Source organism: Dissoconium aciculare, assembly GCF_010015565.1.
Source record: "Dissoconium aciculare CBS 342.82 unplaced genomic scaffold K489scaffold_14, whole genome shotgun sequence".
Classification (NCBI taxonomy): Eukaryota; Fungi; Ascomycota; class Dothideomycetes; order Mycosphaerellales; family Dissoconiaceae; genus Dissoconium; species Dissoconium aciculare.
The window spans coordinates 97057-116997 of NW_022984964.1; the positions used below are offsets into that span (position 1 = coordinate 97057).

Consider the following 19941-nt stretch of genomic DNA (forward strand, 5'->3'; position numbering starts at 1 on the left):
CGCTCGGCTGTCCTCATTGAGTTAATAACATTATTGTCCTGTGTTGTATTGGTGCATGCATGTGGTGGGTGATGAATGGGTAGCGGAACTGTATCTCGAAGTATTATTACTGACGGTGATCACGGATTGGACATCGACTGTGCCTTGACTGCATCACCACTTACAACACTTTCCACCTCCATCTCTTCTTCTAATCCCCTCAGTCCTTTCTTTTCTTTCTTCTTGGCCTTTTCCCATCTCCCTTCGCCATTCATCTCCTCTCTCCTCCACTGCAGCGCGGTGGTGGAGCTCAACAACTTCTTGACCTACCAAAGGAAAGGTCGCGCATCATCACCATCACCGAGCTTGCGCCGCTGACATTTGGTTGCGCGCATCATCTTCCTTCATCCAAAGGCTGACCTCGAAAGAGTCATCAGCACGACGACAACATTGAACGACTCTGAACGTTCGCCAGACTCTCGCGAGAGGACAACCCATTGGCATTCATCATGGCGCCAAAGAAGACTTCCAAGTCTAGCGCCGACCCGGTGCAGGTCAATGGCAAAATCACCACGAAAGAGATGGTACAATCGAGTCACAACAAACCGCCGCATCCAGCTGGACCATACACCTCACCTGGAATCGGCGACTACAACATCTTCAACCTCAAATCCACCGATTGGACATTGCTCGGTGTCATCACCGCCATCGCAACCGTAGTCCGCCTGTTCCGCATCTACCAACCCACCAGTGTCGTCTTCGATGAGGTTCACTTTGGCGGGTTTGCCAGCAAGTACATCAAGGGCAAGTTCTTCATGGACGTACACCCGCCTCTCGCAAAACTTCTCATCACGTTGGCGGGATACCTCGGCGGATATGACGGTGTTTTCGATTTCAAGGATATCGGCATGGACTACCTCGAGCCTAACGTCCCGTACGTCTCCATGCGTCTGCTGGCGGCCGTCTGTGGTGTGCTCGCGATCCCGACCATGTTCCTGACCCTCAAGGCTTCGGGTTGCAAGAACACCACTGCCGCGCTGGGCGCCGGACTGCTCACGTTTGAGAACGGTTTCGTCACACAATCGCGTCTCATCCTCTTGGATGCGCCCTTGGTCATCTTCACCGCTCTCACCGCGCTCTCCTGGATCTCCTTCACCAATCAACACGAACAGGGCCCGTCCAAGGCTTTCACTGCGAGCTGGTGGTTCTGGCTGGCCTTCACCGGATTGTCTCTGGGTGCTACCGCGAGTGTCAAATGGGTCGGGTTGTTCACCATTGCCTGGATCGGCTCCTTGACTGCTCTCCAGTTGTGGGTTCTCATCGGTGATGCCAAGAACGTCACGGTGCGTATCTGGTTCAAGCACTTGTTCGCCCGCATCTTCTGCTTGATCGTCATCCCGATCACTTTCTACATGGCCATGTTCGCGATTCACTTCGTCTGCTTGGTGAACCCTGGCGATGGTGACGGTTTCATGAGCAGTGAATTCCAAGCCACACTCAACAGCAAGGGTATGGCAGATGTGCCCGCCAATGTGGCCTTTGGTTCCCGCATCAGTCTCCGTCATCACAACACCCAGGGCGGATACTTGCACTCACACTTGCACATGTACCCGACTGGCAGCAAACAGCAGCAGATCACCCTCTACCCGCACAAGGACGAGAACAACGTCTTCCTCATCGAAAACCAGACGCAGCCGATCAACTGGGCAGTGGATCCGACGGGCAACACTACCATTCCTGGTCCTTCAGCATGGGACGCTCTGGAGCCACAATGGGTTGTGGATGGTAGCATCATCCGTCTTTACCACATCACCACCGATCGCCGAGTGCACTCGCACGATGTCCGACCGCCGATCAGCGAAGTTGAATGGCAAAATGAAGTCTCCGCGTATGGTTACGAGGGTTTCGAAGGTGACGCCAACGATCTCTTCCGCATCGAAATCGTCAAGGGAATGTCCGATGGAAAAGAAGCCAAGGAACGTGTCCGGACCATCCAGACCAAGTTCAAGCTCGTCCACATTATGACCGGTTGCACCCTGTTCTCGCACAAGGTCAAACTTCCCGACTGGGGTTTCGAACAACAAGAAGTCACCTGCGCCCGAGGTGGTACTCTCCCCAACAGCATCTGGTACATCGAGAGCAACAACCACCCGAGTCTCCCCGCCGACGCCGAAAAGGTCAACTACCGCAACCCGGGTTTCTTTGGCAAATTCTGGGAACTTCAGCAAGTCATGTGGACCACCAACGCCGGTCTCGTTGAATCTCACGCCTGGGACTCCCGCCCACCCTCGTGGCCCATCCTCTCCCGTGGAATCAACTTCTGGGGCAAAGACCATCGTCAAATTTACCTCATCGGTAACCCTCTCATCTGGTGGTCCAGCACTGCCGCCATTGTCGTCTATGTCCTGTTCAAGGGTCTCGCGGTCATCCGCTGGCAACGCGCTTGCAACGATTACGAAAACGCGACTTTCCGCCGCTTCGACTACGAGCTCGGCACCACGGTCCTGGGATGGGCTTTCCACTACTTCCCGTTCTACCTGATGCAGCGTCAACTCTTCTTGCACCACTACTTCCCTGCGTTGTACTTTGCCATCATGGTCCTGTGCCAGATTTTCGACTACACCTTCAGCCGCGTCTCTGTCGGTGGCTTCACTCTCCGCGACAAGCCGATCGCTGCGCAGACCACTGCCGTGGTGTTCCTCGCCGCGAGCATCGTCGTCTTTACCCTCTACGCTCCGTTGAGCTATGGTGGCACCTGGAGCAAGGATGAGTGTTCCCGCGTCAAGCTGTTTGAGACCTGGGACTGGGACTGCAACACTTTCCTCAATTCGGTGAGTCTTCCCTTTGCGCGATACCTCCAAACCTCGGATTTCCGTTTCTTCTTCCATGCTAACATTCCTTCTCCAGCGTGCCGACTACGATCTCTATGTCCCTGTCGCTGCCGGTGCCGAACCCACCGCCTCCGCCGCTCATGGCCCGGCACCTCCCGTCGCCGAGGACCCCCAGAAAGAAGTCAACCTGACCCCGCTCGCCGACGCCGGCGCCTCCAACGACATCCCCGCCGAACCGCTGACCTCCGACAGCTCGTCGATCCCGAGCATCGTGCAGGGCAAACTCGACAAATTCCTCAAGGACGTCGCCGACAAAGTCGACCCGGCCGTCAAGGCCGCCGCGGATGCCGCCTCCGAGGGCGGCGCCGACGCCGAATCCTTCTCCACCCGCTACCAGACCCACACGCGCATCCTCGACGACGCCGGCAACGAAGTCTACAACGGCCCCGTCTACGTCGAGGTCAGCGACCAGGCGAGCCAGGACGCCTCCGCCGAGGGCACTTTCGCCGGCACCATCGCCCACGCGCCCGAGCCGGAGACACCTGCCGCTGCGGCCGAAGCCCCGGCGAGCGACGCACCCAAGGATGCCCCCGTACCCAAGGAGGAGAAGACTCCTGCGGCGAGCAAAGGTGGTGAGAAATTGGAGCCGGAGGAGAAGGTTCTCAAGGCGGAGGAGACGGGCAAGGACGAGCTATGAAAATCTGTTACTGTTTTCTGATCGGAGGGGGAAGTCAGGCGAGGGCAGAGGCAGAGGCTCATTGGCGGTTGATGGCATCTCTCGCTCTGGCTCACTTATTGTTGTTGATGTTGATGTGACTGTATGTTTGTATGCTTAAACTTTGTCTCTCTACTTTTGTCCTCGTCTCTTCCTTTCTTCTTTCTTTTCACTTTCTTCTTTTTCCTCTTTTTCATCTTAAATATGCTGGCTGCTGTAGGACGGCTTTTGTTAAGAAACACACATAGAGAGACAAATGGAGAAGAAATATGAACACGTTATAGAAGAAGGAAGACCTCCCGATTCCCACAGCACGCCTCCTTCCTACAGTACAATCCCCTCACTGGTGTCTCCCAGATGCTGCTTTTGAAGAAAAATGATGGGAGCCGCGATGAACCATCATTTCATATGTCCTGTAATTCTTCTGGTCATTATTTAATTTGCAGGGTACATACTGCACAGTCGTCGGGGATTTCCCCTGCTTTTCCTTGCATGTGCGCGCGCGCCTCGGAAGAGAGCCGGAGCTAAATTTCGCGACAAAATTTCCATGGGATTTCCAGTCTGCCAGGAATTTCGGCAGAGGGCAAGGTCAGGTAGGTACCTGTTACATCATCGCTGCCTTTTTGCTGCGCTGCTGCCACGTCGGCGGCTCTTCTCTTGGTTTATTACCTGGTATACTTGGAAACCACGATAGCAAGTTCCCCTCGGTGGACAATTTCTCAAGAACTTCACAATCGGACAAGTAAACGAAGATACTTAGTATACTCCTGTGCTGCTCAAGATCACGCAGTTGGAAGAGCGACTTTTCCTGGCATCAGCACGGATCTCCTGGCATTCGAGGAAATTCTCCATCAAGACGTGCTGTGGTGCTCGCTGCATCGAGTCCGGAGGAAGAAATACCCGCCATCATGGTCTATATCCGGCAGGAACAGCTGCCAAAGCTGAAAGAGTATAAATACTCCGGTATGTATGGCAAGACAGAAATAAAAGTAGACAACATCGTGAAGCAGTCTCGCTGATACACCTCCTCCGTTCTCTCCGTCACAACAGGCGTCGATCGAAGTCTCGTCTCCCGCTATGTCCTCAAGCCATACTGGTGGAGCCAAGTCATCGAGCTCTTCCCTCTCAGCATGGCTCCCAACGCCATCACCCTGACCGGCTTCGGATTCGTCATCATCAACATCCTCACCATGCTCTACTACACCCCGACCCTGGACCAAGAATGTCCCTCCTGGGTCTACGCCAGCTGGGCCATCGGGCTCTTCCTCTACCAGACCTTGGACGCCATCGACGGCACCCAGGCGCGGAGGACAGGCCAGAGCGGTCCGCTCGGCGAACTCTTCGACCACGGCGTGGATGCGCTCAACACGAGTCTCGAAGTCCTGCTGTTCTCCGCCGCCATGCAGTTCGGGCAGGGGTGGCGGACAGTGCTCACGCTGTTCGCGTGTCTCTTGACCTTTTACGTGCAGACCTGGGATGAGTACCACACCAAGACCCTCACGCTGGGTCTGATCTCGGGTCCCGTCGAGGGCATCCTGACGCTGGTCGTGGTCTACGCCATCACCGCGTACACCGGCGGCGATTACTGGAAGAGCGCCATGTTGCCTGCTCTTGGGGTGCCGCAGATCGCTCTCATTCCGGATTCGTTGTACGAGTTGGATTTCGGAGGGTGGTATATGTTCTACGGCGCACTGGTCTTGGTCTTCAACACTGTTGGCGCGTGAGTGTTCCCCACATCATCATCACCATCATCATCCTTCTCATCATCCTCACGAGCATCGTCCCAGCGCATTGAGGATTTACCAAATGCTGACCTTTGTTCTCTCTCTTTCTCGCACGAAACAGCGCATCGAACGTCATGTCCGCGCGTCGCGAACGCGGCGAAAACGCCAACACCGCCCTCCTCGGCCTCGTCCCTTTCTTCACCACCTGGGCCCTCATCACATCTTACCTAGCGCTCCAGCCCAGCATCCTCCACAACCACCTGATCCCCTTCACTCTCTACGTCGGCCTGATCAACGCATACAGCGTAGGCCAGATGATCACCGCAGTAAGTCTCTCTTCTTCTTTTCCCCATCGCCCCACCTCGTCTACGATCCTCCCTCGACAAAGATTTCCTAACCTCTGAATCAAAAACACAGCATCTGACCAAGTCGTCCTTCCCCTACCAAAACGTGCTCGTCCTCCCGCTGGTCTACGGCGTGCTCGACTCCCTCGGCCCGGTCCTCTCCGCGAAATTCGGCTTCGGCTGGCCCAGCGCGCTCGGCGACGGCGTCTACCAGGTCGCCTTCCTCTTCACCTGTTTGGGCTTCGCGGTCGGCGTGTACGCGAGCTTCGTCGTCGACGTCATCGTGAACATCTGCGATTACCTGGACATTTGGTGCTTGACGATCAAATACCTTGGCGAGGAGAAGGGAAAGAAGAAGCAGTAGTCGTGACATGAAGCAGGAGAGGGGAAGGGAGGGAGAGGGGGATATGGTGAGGTGGTGGATGGATGGTTGATTTTTTGGAGGGAGGAAGTGAGGGGGAGAGTGAAACGGATCATGAGAATAGAATGTATACGAGTCTGTTTTTTTTCTTCTCATTTCTGCTTTTCTGATCGAACGGAGTCGGGAAACCTATCGCTTCGACCGGTGTCGTGGCGTTGTCGCGAGATAGATCAGATGGGGAAGTTTGTTTTTTTGTCGGTCGAAGACGAGCCAAAGAGTACGGATGATCATAGTCTTTTGATTTTTGATCTTTTTTGTTACCTACAGTATCGGCGACGTTGTGCACGGGTTTCTCTTGTTGGAAGACATCGGCTCTTGATCACTTTCCCTCCTCATCCGCCTCTGAACCATCAAAACTTACCATCGACTAAACGAACATCCACGCTCTGTTTTCTACCGAAATTTTGCACGAAATCCACCTCTCTGCGTGAGAGTTCAAATTAATTGATGATGTCGAAGACGAGGGCCGGACTACGAACTGCCCTTCCTTCCTTCCTGCCTGTCCCGTCCCATGCCGGTCAGAAGGACATCCTCTCTCCCACACAAATCTAGAACGATGTCTGTCTCCCGTTTGTCGTCACAGCTGAGACATTTGCGCCTCCGACTCCGCACCATCTGCGCCCCCCGTTCCCGCAATCCTTTCTTGTCTCTCGCGTAACGTCGGCGCGCTTGTCCTCATACAGGCTCTCGGCCCGAGAGCCCTTGTCTCTCACCTAGGGTTTTTCTGAGACGATGTCCGAGACGCCCTACCCTCCAAAAGAAAAATCGAGATCGAGTCATTATGGATAGATGTGTGAGCCGGTTTTGGTTGATGAGGGCTTGCATTTTTGCGGAGAGACATGAACAAAGCGGGAATATGCCCCAAGAAATTTTCTGAAGTTAGATTGGAATGGAGGCCCTGCGCACGATAATGAAATGTCTGGTGGATTTACTTGATGAGGTGCGATGCTCTGAGTGATGTCTACTTCTTATTGCAGGGCAGGGTTGAAGGAGAAGGCGATCTTGGCCTGATGAGGAAAGTGCTGTCTTCGGACTACTTCGGATTCATTGATTAATTCGTGCCGTGCCGTACCGTGGCGGTGTTCAAGATGTGGATCTGAATTCTGCTTGCTGAATGTGAGAGTATTGGTTATGAAGGAAGTCAAAGGGGGGGTAAGTCGGGAGTAAATTGGAGAATTCAAAATACTGTGAGAGTCGCAAAGAAGCACGATGAGAAAGGGAAGATTGGAAGAATCGGTTCGGATCATGAAGGTGGTTTTCATTTGCAAGAAATGCTAACTATACGAAATCATGAACTCGTAGACTTTTTGGTGAGATCAGTCAACTTTTTTTTGTTTTTTGGGTTCCCGTTTCAATCATCAATTTCATCCTCCCATAAACCTTCACTCTCCAAGTGAAAATCCTTCCAACTGCGGACCACGAATCCCCGTCGTTCACAATCTCCTCATTGAGACGATGATCGCCTCCCGTGGGTTCTTCGAATTGAGTCGAATACTTTCATGAGATGGAGATCATCCCCGAGAGAGCGCGCGAAGAGAGAGAGAAGCAATCTAGGTGGAGTAGGTGGTGATACCGGCGTTGATGTCGGCAACGACCTTGTTGAGGGCGGCCTGGGCGGCGGAGCTCTTGGTGGAGGGAGCAGACTTGACGAGGGAGGCACCGAGGACGGAGGTGCGGTTCTTGATGGAGTTCAAGTTGTTGAGGACGGTGGGCTTGAGGCCGTCGTTGGTGAACTGGGTCTTCTTGTTCTGGAGGGCGGTGATGGAACCCTTGGTGCTGGGCTCGAGGGTGTTGTTGATGTAGTCAATGATGGACTGGGCATCGGTGGCGGAGACAACGGGCTGGCCCTTGGCACGGCCGGCAGCGGCGTCAAGGTCGTCTGTAGAGGGAGACTTGTTAGTGATGGATGCTCAGGGACGATTCGATCGCGGGATGAGGCGGAAACTCACTCTCGAGCTTCTGCTCGGCCTGGACGACGGGGACCAGGTTCTGGCCACCACCGGGGTAGTTGTTGACAGCGGTGGTCAAGCTCTGGATGTCAGAGTTGACGGTCTGGAGGTCGGCCTTGGCGGTGGCAGCATCACGGGGGATGAGGGCAGCAGCGGCCGAGACGGCGAAGAGAACGACGTTGGAGATGGCAACCATTTTGGCGGTGTTGTTGTTTTTGGTGGTGGAAGTGGAAGAAGATGGAGTTGATTGTTGAAGATGTTGGAATTGATGGCTGATGGTGAAGAGAATATTCTGAATTGCGGTCGGGGTTGGAGGTATTTATGTTGTTCGAACGGTCTCTGAATCGTTTGTCAAACACAACATGTCTACCAGATGGCGTTTCGCTTGTGTCACGATGGTGTCGTTTGTCATGCATCGTGAAAGCAGCCTCGGGATTGACGACAGCAGGGACGTTGTTGCACTGGGTTTGTTCGTGCTTGAGACGGTGGAGTCGTCTAGGCCTAACTAGTATGGACTTTGCGGAGAAAGCCAGGCTAGGACAGCACGCTATCGAGGTGCCGAGACACTTGTGAACGCCTCATCATGCTTAGACCTGGGGAGGAGCCTGGAGCTCTGCATGAGAAGATATTCCGCTTGCTCATTCGTCCAGACCCGAGAGGTACGCCTCCGTCTCGTCGAGGCCGATGTGTGGCCGTTACCTCTTGAGATCTCGAAATCCGGCGCCAAAAGGAGGGCGGCAATATGTCTAGCTATACTCGTTGCTAACATCCAACATGCGTGTGCATGGAACATGCGGTATGTGGTAGCTTCGTATTTCCTCTCCATCGTCTAGCCTTTCCGAATTCTGAAGGAGCACGCTCTCCTCTGTGGCTTTGGCACACAATTAGACCCACACGTTTCCAACCGCCATGCCACGCACGTTCACCGTTGACCAAGAACGTTTTCGAGAGTTTCCATGACACACGCACACACCCACTCCTGCTCCCCAGACTATCGAGTGATGCATCGCCCCTGGAACAATTGAACAGACAAGTGGGAAGTACTCCACTATCCATACGGAACCGAGGGTGAGAGTCACCGAAGACGTGCATAAAGATGGTGGAGAATATGGGGAAACACCACAAAATGGTTCATGCTCGTACGAGACGAAAGTGCTATACCTTCAACCGGTTCCGAATTCGACGATCGAAACGTGGCAAAACATGCGTTTTGCTTGGTGTGTGTCGACAGCAAAGGTACAACATGTCTTTCTATTCCATTGTGAGACGGCAATATGGGTCGGACGACCAGATCAACGCAGATCTTTGCCTCATCGACGATCAGAGTCGATCCAGAAGAGAGCGAGGAATTCTTCCACGCAGTAGTCGTCCCTGAGATGCGTGTACAAGCCAAGATCATCTCTTTCTTCCACATTGACAGGGATGGGACAATGCCAATATTTCCAAGAGATTTGTTCGCTGTCGATCTTTTACTAGAATAGACAAGAGAGCAGCTGTAGTTGGCGTGGTACCTGAGCAGGGGACGGCCCGCCTCCGTCCACGCTTAGTCGTACCGCACGCGCTCTTATTTATTACTCATGCGCATGAATGGTGGTGCAGATGTGCTGTACGTACTCCGCACATGGACATATTTGACACTGCTGGAAGAAGCACCCAGCCAGGCACTATGCGTGCCCTTTTGTCAGTGTATGCATTACCCCATGGTTTTCATGCTGGATGTGGTGAAAACTTCCGGCCCCGTGTGCACTGTCTGCACCTTCTCCTCAACATTATCGCCATCATCACCCTCTGCTGATGCTCGCAGTAAGCTTACCCCTGTCCATCCGCTCACGGAATTGGTTGGTCTCCAGACGGACCATGTGACGAGCGCTTTTGTGGACTAGTGTAATGTGGGTTCTAGTGCGGAGTAATCGTGGCGTTGGGCGAACAGCCTTCTCCCACACCAAGAATCAAGTCCGTAAGGTCCTTCTCACCGTCCGCATCTCACTAATTAAGAAGGAGAGAAAAAGCTGACAGCTATGGTAGTGCAGTTCCGAGGCTTGGGCAGAGGCAAACGGGGGGCGACACGACGGCGGTATTGGCAGAGCGATGTAGGTCCATTCGAGTCAATTTTGTGGACAAGGGCGTGCAATGTAGCAAGCCATGTCGCTTATTAGGTGATGTGATTGTGCATTTGACTCGCAGGCAGAGAATCTTGTACAGCGACATTCGTTCTGGAAGCCAAAAGGCGCGCGGTTAAAAGGTCAGATCGACATAGCCCGCTACACGTCTGACCAGTGGACGACAAGAATTGAAGAATGACTGTCGCATAGTACAGTACGAGTGATGAGTATACTGATGATGTGCAGTACTGTACCTTGATCTGGGTGGCTCCAGGATTCACCAGAAAGTGATGGACATGGCGATTGCCCTCCGATCACCCCACAAAACGCCAGAGGATTGAGTGGCCCCGACCCTGTGTCCATCCGTTGTGTCTTGGTTAACCTTGATCGCGCCAAGGACTTAATGATCCAGGTGCAGATCAGAGAAAGGGCCTGCTTAGCGGCATAGACTGTACACGGGCCAGACCTTTTTTCCTCCTCCCCTTCCATCACCATGATGATGATGATGATGATGGATCTATCAGAATCAATTCCATTTCACCCATGGGTCAGCGCGTACGCCCATGGAGCCTGGTGGTATTTTCACCCCAGACACATCACGATAGGCAGGTACAGTAGGATGCAGTAGTCAACGCACCTTGTCGTTGTCAGCTGAACAAATATCATAAACATCGTCGTCGTCGTCATCACGAGGAGGCGTTTAATTTGTTGGCACACCATGCACGTGTAGGCTGCTGGGCAACAACGGCGGCGGCATCATGGCAGTTCTGCGAGATGGGCGGATTGGCTCATCTGCAACCCATTATTGTATTCAAACAGTAATCTTATTTGGTGAGATTCTGCATTTGTCGGCAACTCCTTCCTCGCTTCCAATGGGATCGGGCGGCCGCCGATGCCGCCTTCTGCCGCTCTAAAGTCATGAATGCAAGGATTCTTTCACGGCGAGTGTTGCGGTGGCTGTCTCGCCTCACCACCATGCTCGTACCGCCGTGTTCCGCTTACCATCGCGTTGTCCGATCAAAAGTGCTTTGTGGATCGAGATTTGTCTCGAAGAGTTCGACTTCAATGCATCCGTCAGTGGTGTGGACAACGCATTTTTGGAGATGAAGGCGGGGAAGTCCTACACCCGAAGAAGCCATGGGACGATATAAGTGCACTTACCGTGGAGAAATAACCCATTCATTATGCCAGCGCTCGTCTTGACACTTTCCGCCCACTTTGAACTTTCAATTAATCTGAAACTCTGCGCTGGAAAGGATCGTACCATTACAATCCATGAAGAGAACATCAAACATCCCCAACTAGGTAGGTACATACCAGATGTATTCCTCCTGGAAACTTCTTCCTCTGCCGCTTCCATCATCACAAAACTCAAATGCTTGTTTGACAGTTTTGTGCGGGGACGGGCTAAGCCCGATTCAAGCCACTCTACTGTACCCATGCATGTTAATCACCCGACCCACCTTCTCGAAGACCTGCGATTCGCCCTCCGTTCGACGTTGTTCACTCGCCTGGGCCATTCCAGTACTCCCAAGAAGCCGTGCTGGATGCCGCCTTACGGGTCGCCAAAAACATCATCGGAGTACAGCGGCAGCAGTGATGAAGTTCCCGGCCTCGTAAGCGACTACCAAAGTATGCTGCATACTGGAGGTCACGAGAATACAAATCTCGGTGATCACGACACAGAGCTCCTTTCACAAGGTAATCCTTGGCAAGCTCACCATCACTGCTCCGAGGCCCAGAGTCGTCGCCGTGCCCATCTCGTCTACGGCTCTATAGTAGTCTGGTCCAAGTCCGATCAAGCTTGCGTCCCTATCACAGGACCATGCAGCAACATCGTGGCGAGAAAGGCGCCGATGAGAATGGTTTTGCGTCTCGATAATTGTCTACTCATTAGCGACACCGGTCTCTCGACATCGCGAATCTCGCTTGAGCTGTTGTGGCCATAGAATCCAATAGAACGTCGCCCCCAAATCACACAGGACCTTGGTCTAGTCGGTTAGCGGGTGCCACCAGAACATCACACCGCACACCATCTTCTCTTCTCCACACGTTTGCTGAATTTCCAGAACGCCGGTCGTCGAGTACTGTGTACGAACTCCGCCATGTGCGCTCGAGCACTTCCAGCCCTCCACCATCGACTGGCCGGGCTCGCTGTTGTGACAGGAAATGGTGGCGCCCTTTTGCCAGCTCATTCCTCCACCTCAATGGGACAAGACGTGTGGCTTAGAGAGCTCTCATGCATGCTCGCGCCATCGCGGAAATCCACGCCCACCCAAGAACTCTCGTCAACAACCACATACCGCACGCTCCCTTGACCGGAGTGATGGAAGGAGACACATTGCCGAGGGACTTTGGACCTGACGAAGCCATGTTCGACCAAAAACCGCCACTGAGTTCGCCACGTTCCGCTCGTGCCCTACACCTTCTCCGCATGTACCACCGGTACGACAAGACTCATGTTCGTTTCCATTCTTCTGCAGCTTCAGCTCGGTGGGAGCATATTGCTGTGCATACCTCTTCTCGGGGCCAAGCATAGTGTTCCCCGATCGCGCTTGGCCGTCTTCTGCGGCTGGTTGAGTATAGTCGAATGTGGAAGGTACTCCAGGATGTGGCGAAAGCGCCATAAGACTATCCCCGCAGCCGGAAATAACGTGTCATGGCATGGATCGAAGGCTTGCCTAAATCGAACAGAACATCTCCCTGGTGTGCAAACCCGGTCGTCGTCGTGATTTGAGTTCTGTCCGCGCGCACGACTTCGACCGGGGCGGCTTGTCATCTTTATCGATCCGCCATGTATTCATAGAGCGGCGATCTTCTCCAGGGGACCGCAGATCTGCCCAAGGTCTTGATCCTGGAATTTCTTGACGCTGTGCAAAAGCCAATGTGAGATAAGTTTTTGCAGATTCTTGAAACGCAGTCTTCACAAGCGCCTTGATTGCGTATGTGGGTACACGACTGTATCTTTTGACAGGTATCATACAGCCCACATGGGCTCCCCCCTGACAGCATGTTCTGCATATGTCCAATGTGACAATCCACACAGCGGTGATCAAGCGACATCAGACTCGCAACCGAGATGCAGCCTTCTTTTCCAAGAAAATTCGTCACGTATTCAGGCGGCTAGACGAGTGATGATGGCGTCTTCTCTTGCTAGGCCGCCCGCGACTCCTTAGTGGTCAAGCATGCATGCTGAAGGCGTATTGTCTTAGCAAGCCTTCCTCCTAAGCCACCCACATAACATGGACATGGTAAGATGGGCTCGACCGGGGTCTGGCCCCGAGATTGCTTCAAGCCATCTTCTTGTGCAGGATCACGAAATGCAATGGCTGCTGATCGACAGTAGTGGATATTGAGTATTCATACTGACCGATTTTCTCTTCCTTGTTGCCCGTCATCTTGGCGGACGCTTAGGCGAGAATCGGCGTCAGGATCCCCATCACGCGGGCAGGGATACCCTCGTCAGTGGCGAAAACTTGGCTGAAATATTCCGAGGAAGTGATTCCATCGTCAGGTTGTGACACATTGTTTTTGTGATCGTCTCGATTGTTTCGTCCGCATGCATTCTCGAGATCCCCGGCGACTGCCCAGCTTCGATCGCGAGTGCTCCGAGGCACTTGACGCCGTAGTAGGAAGAAGGCTCATATGACCCGATCTGACGATTGAGCTCGAAGGTCAACCGGCATCGCAGCGAGTGGTGAAGAACGAGATGGGTGAAGCATGATTATGATCGATGGTGACTTGAGAGTGTGCACTTTCGTCAAAGAGATGGGCTCCCAGCAGTGTCGTATGATTTTGCTTCTGCAAACCTCTTCCTCCTTCGCAAAATTCTCTGCTGGTCATTGACCGTCAAACACCATCCGGTCCTGCCTGGCTCAAGTCTTCTTCTCGATATGGTATCTCGGAGACTCATCGATGCTTGTTTTGGGGGACACTGAGCAAGGATGGTCTGGCATACGCTTCAGTTGGTAAGTCATTCATCGCCGAATACTTACACTTTCCAGTTTGTTCGATAGACATGAGGGGTGTTCAGCATAACGATCCATCTCCGTCTTCAGCTTTGACGATGCACTGGAACCAATGATGACTTGTTTCCGTGATCCGTGCTTCGATAGTTCTCTCTTGTCACCGCGGCCAGAAATTGATGTCTTGGGGATATGAGCCATGGGCCTCGACAGATGCTCGAGCGCCAGGCTCCTTCGGGAAAAGACATTTCAACAACAATCGTGGAGGAGTCCTGACCACGACGATGCCATGAAAACTCCATCAATGCAGAGTCTTTTCCTGGGAATCACACGTCTGTCACGGCCCCTGTCATGGAGAATTTGGAAGAGGCTTTCCATCCGGAGAAAGGCTTATGGCACACGACACACAGTTCCTTCATCACACCTCTCTCGACAGCCGAATCATACATCCTGTCTGGTGTGTATCAGTATTTCGAACACCACCTCGCGAACTTGATGCGGGCTCGATTCCGGCGTGTTCGAGCTTCTGACAGCCACTTCATCACTGATGTATGCCGCTGCCAAGAGCATTATAGATATGACTTATTTCGCGACGGCGTCCTCGTGGCTGCTGGACGGGCCACAGCAGCATGTTTGTCACAGCTTATCCCTGCCGCACACGCCAACATGATGTTTCTGTGATTTTCATGCTTCGAAGCTCATCCGTATATCGTTTCGATGAGAGTAAGACAGCGTGAACAGTACTGGTTCACCACGTTGATGGCGACTTCGTTCACCTTGTAGATATTTCATTGATGGCTGTCTCTTCATGTTTGATGTACCTGCGTTTCGTTGCCGTGTATCGTTCCATGTTCCTGCAGTGCTGTTACAGGCCCATTGGGCGTAACTCTCTTGTGTTGAGTTTCGATGATCTGATGCTGATTTGAGCCTAGGGTAGGAATGCGAGGCAGGAGACGATATCTTTTATGCTTGAACTTTTCATGACAATGAACGACTTAGATCATGTTGACTTCGTGAAAACGTTTAGCCGTGAACGACAAACGACAGGGTGGGCGGTTCTCGAGACGAGGATAGATAAATCCTCCTGGATTATGACCACGAAGACCAACAATTGCTGACGTTAACCTTTGCTACAACACGCCCATGTTTTCGTGCTCTTCCACTAGAGTTTTAATTCATTCGGCCGTATGCTCGGTCCCTTATCAACGATGCTGCTTTTTCCCTTGACAATATCAGGTAATGTGTGCATCCAAAAGAAGCATCGCATGCCGCGATACATTAACCCCAACCCCAACCCTAATGACATCGAAGTGAGTATCCTCCAGCTCTCCGTTGAGTAAGCGCAACTCTCGCGTTGTGAGGGCTCGTTCGACGACAATTGCTCACCACTAACAAATCGAGAATCCATGACAATCACACAGTCGCTCGGTTACGCCTTCGAGACAAAGCGGTATGAGGGCCACATGCGATGTGAACGCCCTCCTGGGGCCGATTCGACGTCTTAGACATCGACGTCATGGACTCTTCCTCAGCTAGACCGTCTCAAGCGGATATTTTCGGGAAAGCCACTTTCCTGCGACGGTCGCTAACGCCGAGCGTTAGATACACCTCCTACTGAGCAGATCGTCGATTTTTATGCACAAGAAATGTCATCATGCTGTACTCCAAAGCAAGAGCCCTGTGATTTGCTGCGAACGAAAAACGTGGGTAATATATCGATCATTCAGTGTCACGGGAAGCTTCTTCGGAATATCTACTGGAAGACATCCGGTGCCTGAATAATTCATCGTGAGGGTAGCGATACACGTGATTCGGGACGGAAGACGCCGATTTCCGTGTTGGATGGTCCCATCTTTCGTCAGCCATGGACCTGCGAATCCTGTGAGATCCGGGACAAATATAGCCAGCTCGTCAGCCCGTTCCCTCACAAGTCATCACCGAGGTCTAGGCAACGCGATCGAACACGTAGGACTGGGAAGGATCATGAAATACTGCGCTGCTGACAACATGAGCCGATCCTGCGCGCTGGCAGCCTTGGATATACAGTAGAGTACGTGTATGAATTCGGTGAAAGCGAAACAGCAATAAAGCAAGCATTTGTAATGGTCATCGAGAGCAAAATGCACGATGGGCGCCTGGGAAGCCAAGAAAATGCCGGATCGCGGCGGACTTAACGAGAGTCCCGACTGCGGCATCTGCTTACGGTTTAAGCTGGATGGAGACTCGTTCGAACGTTGGGCTTCTTCTTATTAAGATCACTGCTCGACTACGCATTGTCCACTAGCACACACACATCGTTCTCCTCACCGTCGCCTTCTCCTCAGTTTCTGCTTCGACCGAATCGTGGTATTCTCCTCATTCCATGTTTTGTGTAACCATCGTCGTGTAACAAACCAGCGTCGCGTCATCCGACAGCTTGCTGATCACCCCCGGAGTTGGATCGGACCCGACACATTCCTTCCAGGCGGGGATTACGGACTTGTGAAGTTCCCGGGGACTTTTGCACAATCTTACGATTTTCCGTAATGACAACGCGACGGTCATGACATTGCAGATTTTTGGATAAGGAACACAAGTAGCGTTGCAGCGCAGACTCGCCTGTGCGAGGCACATTGCTGTATCAAAAAACCATCCACCGAAAACCACATCAATTCATCTCCGCTCCTCGGAATAAACACAATGGATCCAGAAAAGACGGGCAGCTGGACGGGGCGAGGTTCAGACCTAGACGAAATATACAGAGCACAACATCACAATAGTGATCGGTCATGGATCGGCTCCCAAGATCCAGAAAAGAGTGCAGCATACGGTCACAATCTCCACGCACCTTCACCTCGAGATGAGTCGCGAAAAGAATCCGTCGAAGTGCCGGATTTGCGCTTCTCAATGGCTTCAGACGACGGAAGTCTCGATCTCGACCGGCCTCGAGAATCAATCGGACAGCGACTCGCTGTGCGACCACATCCTCCCAGCAGAGGAGAATCTATACGGACACAAGCGACGGGTGCATCATTACCCGAACTCACACGGCGAGAGACCAAACTGGCGCAGAAGAAAGCACATCCATGGTATGTCGCAGTCCACAAGAGATCCAGTTGTATTCAAAAAACAAAGGATACTGATAGACTCCCTTCACAGGCAACATATAGGACTTACCCTCGGCGGGCCCATGGTCCTCCTCTTCGATCTCATCATCCCTTGCATAATCTACTACGTCTGGTGGATCGAACGCCGTTCAAATTGGGAATCACAATGTCGCTCCGAATATCCTAACCTCACACTACAACAATGCCCAATCGAGCTCAAAGCGTACAATGACAAAATCATGGGTTACGCTGTAATCTGCTTCGGATTCGGCGAGTTATGGATCCTACTCGCCCGAGTCCACCGACTCTACTACCACCAGGAGGCATGCGCACCGTTACTCAGCGGTCACCGCTGGGAACTGGACGCGACGAGTTGGGTCTACGGCTTCTCCATGATCCTCGCTCTCATCCCGTTCGTCGTCTCGAGCACCCTCGAGCTCACCCACCTCTATCTCTACTCGCCGACCTTTATCATGGGCTTCCTCGGCATCTTAATGGCCATCAGCGCCTTCATTCCCTTCAACCTCCCCATCAACCTCAACTCGCAACCGCGCGGGACGAAAATGCGTCCCTTCATCTACTACGCGGCGGAGGATTTCATCGCCGTGGACGGCTTACAAGACCGCGAATTCCGCGTGCGGTACAATGAGCGGTACGAGACCAACCGCATGTTCCGCAACTTCTTCTTCAACTTGACGCTCTGGTGGATGCTGGGCGTGTGTGTCTATGTGGGCGCGGTCAGCGCTGTCATCTGGACGCTGCCGTTTGAGATTGCGTTCGGCCTGAGTTTCGGCGTGCTGTTCTCGTATATTGCGACGTGGGCGCTTGTGACGTTCTTCTGGGTCAAGTATGAGATGGCTCGTGAGCATCGCGCTTACGAGGCCGGTATGATTGAGGCATAAGGAAGGGCTCCACTTCGGGTTATAATTTTTTAATAGATCTTGTCGGAGAAAGAAATTGAAAGAAGACATGACGATCGACACACACTTGAATCGTTTCCCTCTGCAGTGCACATTGTAACATTCCAGATCCCTCTGGACAAACTCGCCTCTTGAGGATGATACTCCTGAGAACACCATTCTCCATTGCCATTGGTTTGATCATTCGAATGCGTGAGTCACAAAGTTGGCGGATGGCGAGGTTCTGACTGAGCCATCAGCGTACAACGTTGTCACTATTACACGAGATTCTGATGTCAGATGGGAATGCAATGCCAACGTTACATCTCTTATAAGAAATGTCCTAAATGATCTGCTAGTACTGCTTGAATCCTTCAGCACGTTGCTCGCCCTGCGTGGTTATGCGTGTGGTCAGCCAGTAAGGTATGGGCCTGGGGCTTTCGTTGCTTTGCGCGGCTGCGCCTGGCTGGCTGTTCTTGCCCTCGGTTCCCTAAAATAACCTTTCTTGCCGCGGCTTTAAGCAAATCTCATGAGCCAAGAAATGAGATCACCATGCGCTATACCTTTCGGCGAAGAGGAATCCTTCTCACCTCTACATTTGGTGCAAACAACAACATCATCAGATGCAACGTCCGAGAGGCTCGGTGCTTGGTTATGTGCGCAAAAATCCCCACGATTAGGGCATGCAGATGAGCACCCACTCGAGAACAGAAACCCGGCCAGCAAAAAGGATAAATACATGAGCGAGAATCGCGTGTTTTAACGACGATGCCCGAATATGATACCCAAGAAATGATGATCCCAACTTCTCCTATCATGCAATTCTCTCCTCCCAACAGTGATCCTTGCCCTGCTTCGGAGGAGAATCCTCGAGCAACACCCTCCACCTCGCAATGTAGCGACGCAACACCCATGCTCGTCGACGACGAAGGCGCCGAAGACGAAGAAGACGAGGACCCTTTTTTCTTCGACGGATCGCTTGCGCCCAACACCCACCACCACCCCATGACCCTCTCCGGCGGCGGCGGCTCCTCCTCTCTCGACATCCTGAGTCCCAAACCCTGGGTCTCCCGGCAGGACAGGGCCAAAGTCAGCCCAGACGCAGCCCTACTCGAATCGCTCTCTCGCCGACTGATCGAATGTTTCTGCACACAGGACTGGGAGAATCCCCTCCTGAGTCTCGCGACGCCGAATTTCTCCGCGTACATCGACCACGCGGAAGCGCGGGTGCGCAGTTTCGACGAGCATGTCGAGTTCCATAAGATGCTGCATCTGGCGCACCCGGAGTATGTGTACGAGGTGGATAACGTCTCGGCGGATGTGGACGATGAGAAGGGCCTTGCGTCGGTGTGGGCGCTGTTGACCGTTACGGGATACCCGGCGCATATCCGCAGGGAGTCACTCACGGTGTTGTCGTGGAGGAGGAGGAAGGGCAAGTGGAGGTGTTATAAACAGCTCGGGATCAGAGGGGTGAATTGGTTTGATTCATGAACAACGCTCCGTCAGGTGGACCTTACACTTGGTATCAAAAACATCGAGGATGGGCTAGATGTGCGACCGGCGCTTCGACTCGCCGGCATGCAGAACGCTTCATGTGCATGTAATGCTCGGGGAAGAATCCCGACCAGAGATCCGATCGCACCGAGAGAGCACCCGTTCTGGGTCTGGGTTCCTTCTTCACCGGAGATATGGATACATCAGCATTGCCACAGCATACAACACGCCGTCGCGTCGGTGTTATAATGTCCAACAATGCTTGCCCATGTCAACAGATCTGCAACGCCGACAGGAGGCGACGCGGATCACTACAACAGCCAACGAGCTCAGAACTTGAAGTCACCTGGCGCCAGAAAATACAAGGCTCGATGCATTCCGAAGCCCTTGCTACGGATGTGCATGGCTTCCAGAGGCTCTAGTCTTACTGCA

General features: G+C 52.9%; 6 protein-coding genes across 6 annotated transcripts; 5 read left to right on the top strand and 1 right to left on the bottom strand.

Annotated features, from left to right (window-relative positions):
* The first annotated feature begins 132 nt into the window (after nt 1-132).
* Nucleotides 133-3798, top strand: K489DRAFT_383972 (glycosyltransferase family 39 protein). The gene is made up of 2 exons (XM_033605741.1): nt 133-2810; nt 2887-3798. The coding sequence occupies exons 1-2, from the start codon at nt 489-491 to the stop codon at nt 3505-3507; spliced, it is 2943 nt and encodes a 980-aa protein (XP_033456111.1). The 5' UTR covers nt 133-488; the 3' UTR covers nt 3508-3798.
* Nucleotides 3799-4146: 348 nt separating this feature from the next.
* K489DRAFT_383973 (Choline/ethanolaminephosphotransferase) lies at nt 4147-6337 on the top strand. The gene is made up of 4 exons (XM_033605742.1): nt 4147-4488; nt 4576-5245; nt 5371-5575; nt 5667-6337. The coding sequence occupies exons 1-4, from the start codon at nt 4434-4436 to the stop codon at nt 5955-5957; spliced, it is 1221 nt and encodes a 406-aa protein (XP_033456112.1). The 5' UTR covers nt 4147-4433; the 3' UTR covers nt 5958-6337.
* A 1227-nt stretch (nt 6338-7564) lies between these two features.
* On the bottom strand, nt 7565-8159 carry K489DRAFT_373550 (hydrophobic surface binding protein; the record flags this gene model as incomplete). The annotated part of the gene is made up of 2 exons (XM_033603430.1): nt 7565-7893; nt 7964-8159. The coding sequence occupies 2 exons, from the start codon at nt 8157-8159 to the stop codon at nt 7565-7567; spliced, it is 525 nt and encodes a 174-aa protein (XP_033456113.1).
* Nucleotides 8160-11249: 3090 nt separating this feature from the next.
* On the top strand, nt 11250-12014 carry K489DRAFT_373551 (uncharacterized protein; the record flags this gene model as incomplete). The annotated part of the gene is made up of 1 exon (XM_033603431.1): nt 11250-12014. One exon carries the CDS (start codon nt 11250-11252, stop codon nt 12012-12014), a length of 765 nt encoding a protein of 254 aa, XP_033456114.1.
* A 4197-nt stretch (nt 12015-16211) lies between these two features.
* Nucleotides 16212-18102, top strand: K489DRAFT_383976 (uncharacterized protein). The gene is made up of 2 exons (XM_033605743.1): nt 16212-17098; nt 17169-18102. The coding sequence occupies exons 1-2, from the start codon at nt 16710-16712 to the stop codon at nt 18016-18018; spliced, it is 1239 nt and encodes a 412-aa protein (XP_033456115.1). The 5' UTR covers nt 16212-16709; the 3' UTR covers nt 18019-18102.
* A 310-nt stretch (nt 18103-18412) lies between these two features.
* Nucleotides 18413-19605, top strand: K489DRAFT_73562 (uncharacterized protein). The gene has a single exon (XM_033608879.1). It carries the CDS (start codon nt 18784-18786, stop codon nt 19504-19506), a length of 723 nt encoding a protein of 240 aa, XP_033456116.1. The 5' UTR covers nt 18413-18783; the 3' UTR covers nt 19507-19605.
* Nucleotides 19606-19941: the final 336 nt, after the last annotated feature.

Bases quoted from the DNA above. Each gene is read 5' to 3' on its own strand.
- K489DRAFT_383972 (XM_033605741.1), top strand. From the start codon at position 489: ATGGCGCCAAAGAAGACTTCCAAGTCTAGCGCCGACCCGGTGCAGGTC. The intron at 2,811-2,886 runs GTGAGTCTTCCC...TTCCTTCTCCAG, and splicing joins GCAACACTTTCCTCAATTCG to CGTGCCGACTACGATCTCTA.
- K489DRAFT_383973 (XM_033605742.1), top strand. From the start codon at position 4,434: ATGGTCTATATCCGGCAGGAACAGCTGCCAAAGCTGAAAGAGTATAAA. The intron at 4,489-4,575 runs GTATGTATGGCA...CCGTCACAACAG, and splicing joins GAAAGAGTATAAATACTCCG to GCGTCGATCGAAGTCTCGTC. The intron at 5,576-5,666 runs GTAAGTCTCTCT...TCAAAAACACAG, and splicing joins TAGGCCAGATGATCACCGCA to CATCTGACCAAGTCGTCCTT.
- K489DRAFT_383976 (XM_033605743.1), top strand. From the start codon at position 16,710: ATGGATCCAGAAAAGACGGGCAGCTGGACGGGGCGAGGTTCAGACCTA. The intron at 17,099-17,168 runs GTATGTCGCAGT...CTCCCTTCACAG, and splicing joins CAGAAGAAAGCACATCCATG to GCAACATATAGGACTTACCC.
- K489DRAFT_73562 (XM_033608879.1), top strand. From the start codon at position 18,784: ATGCCCGAATATGATACCCAAGAAATGATGATCCCAACTTCTCCTATC.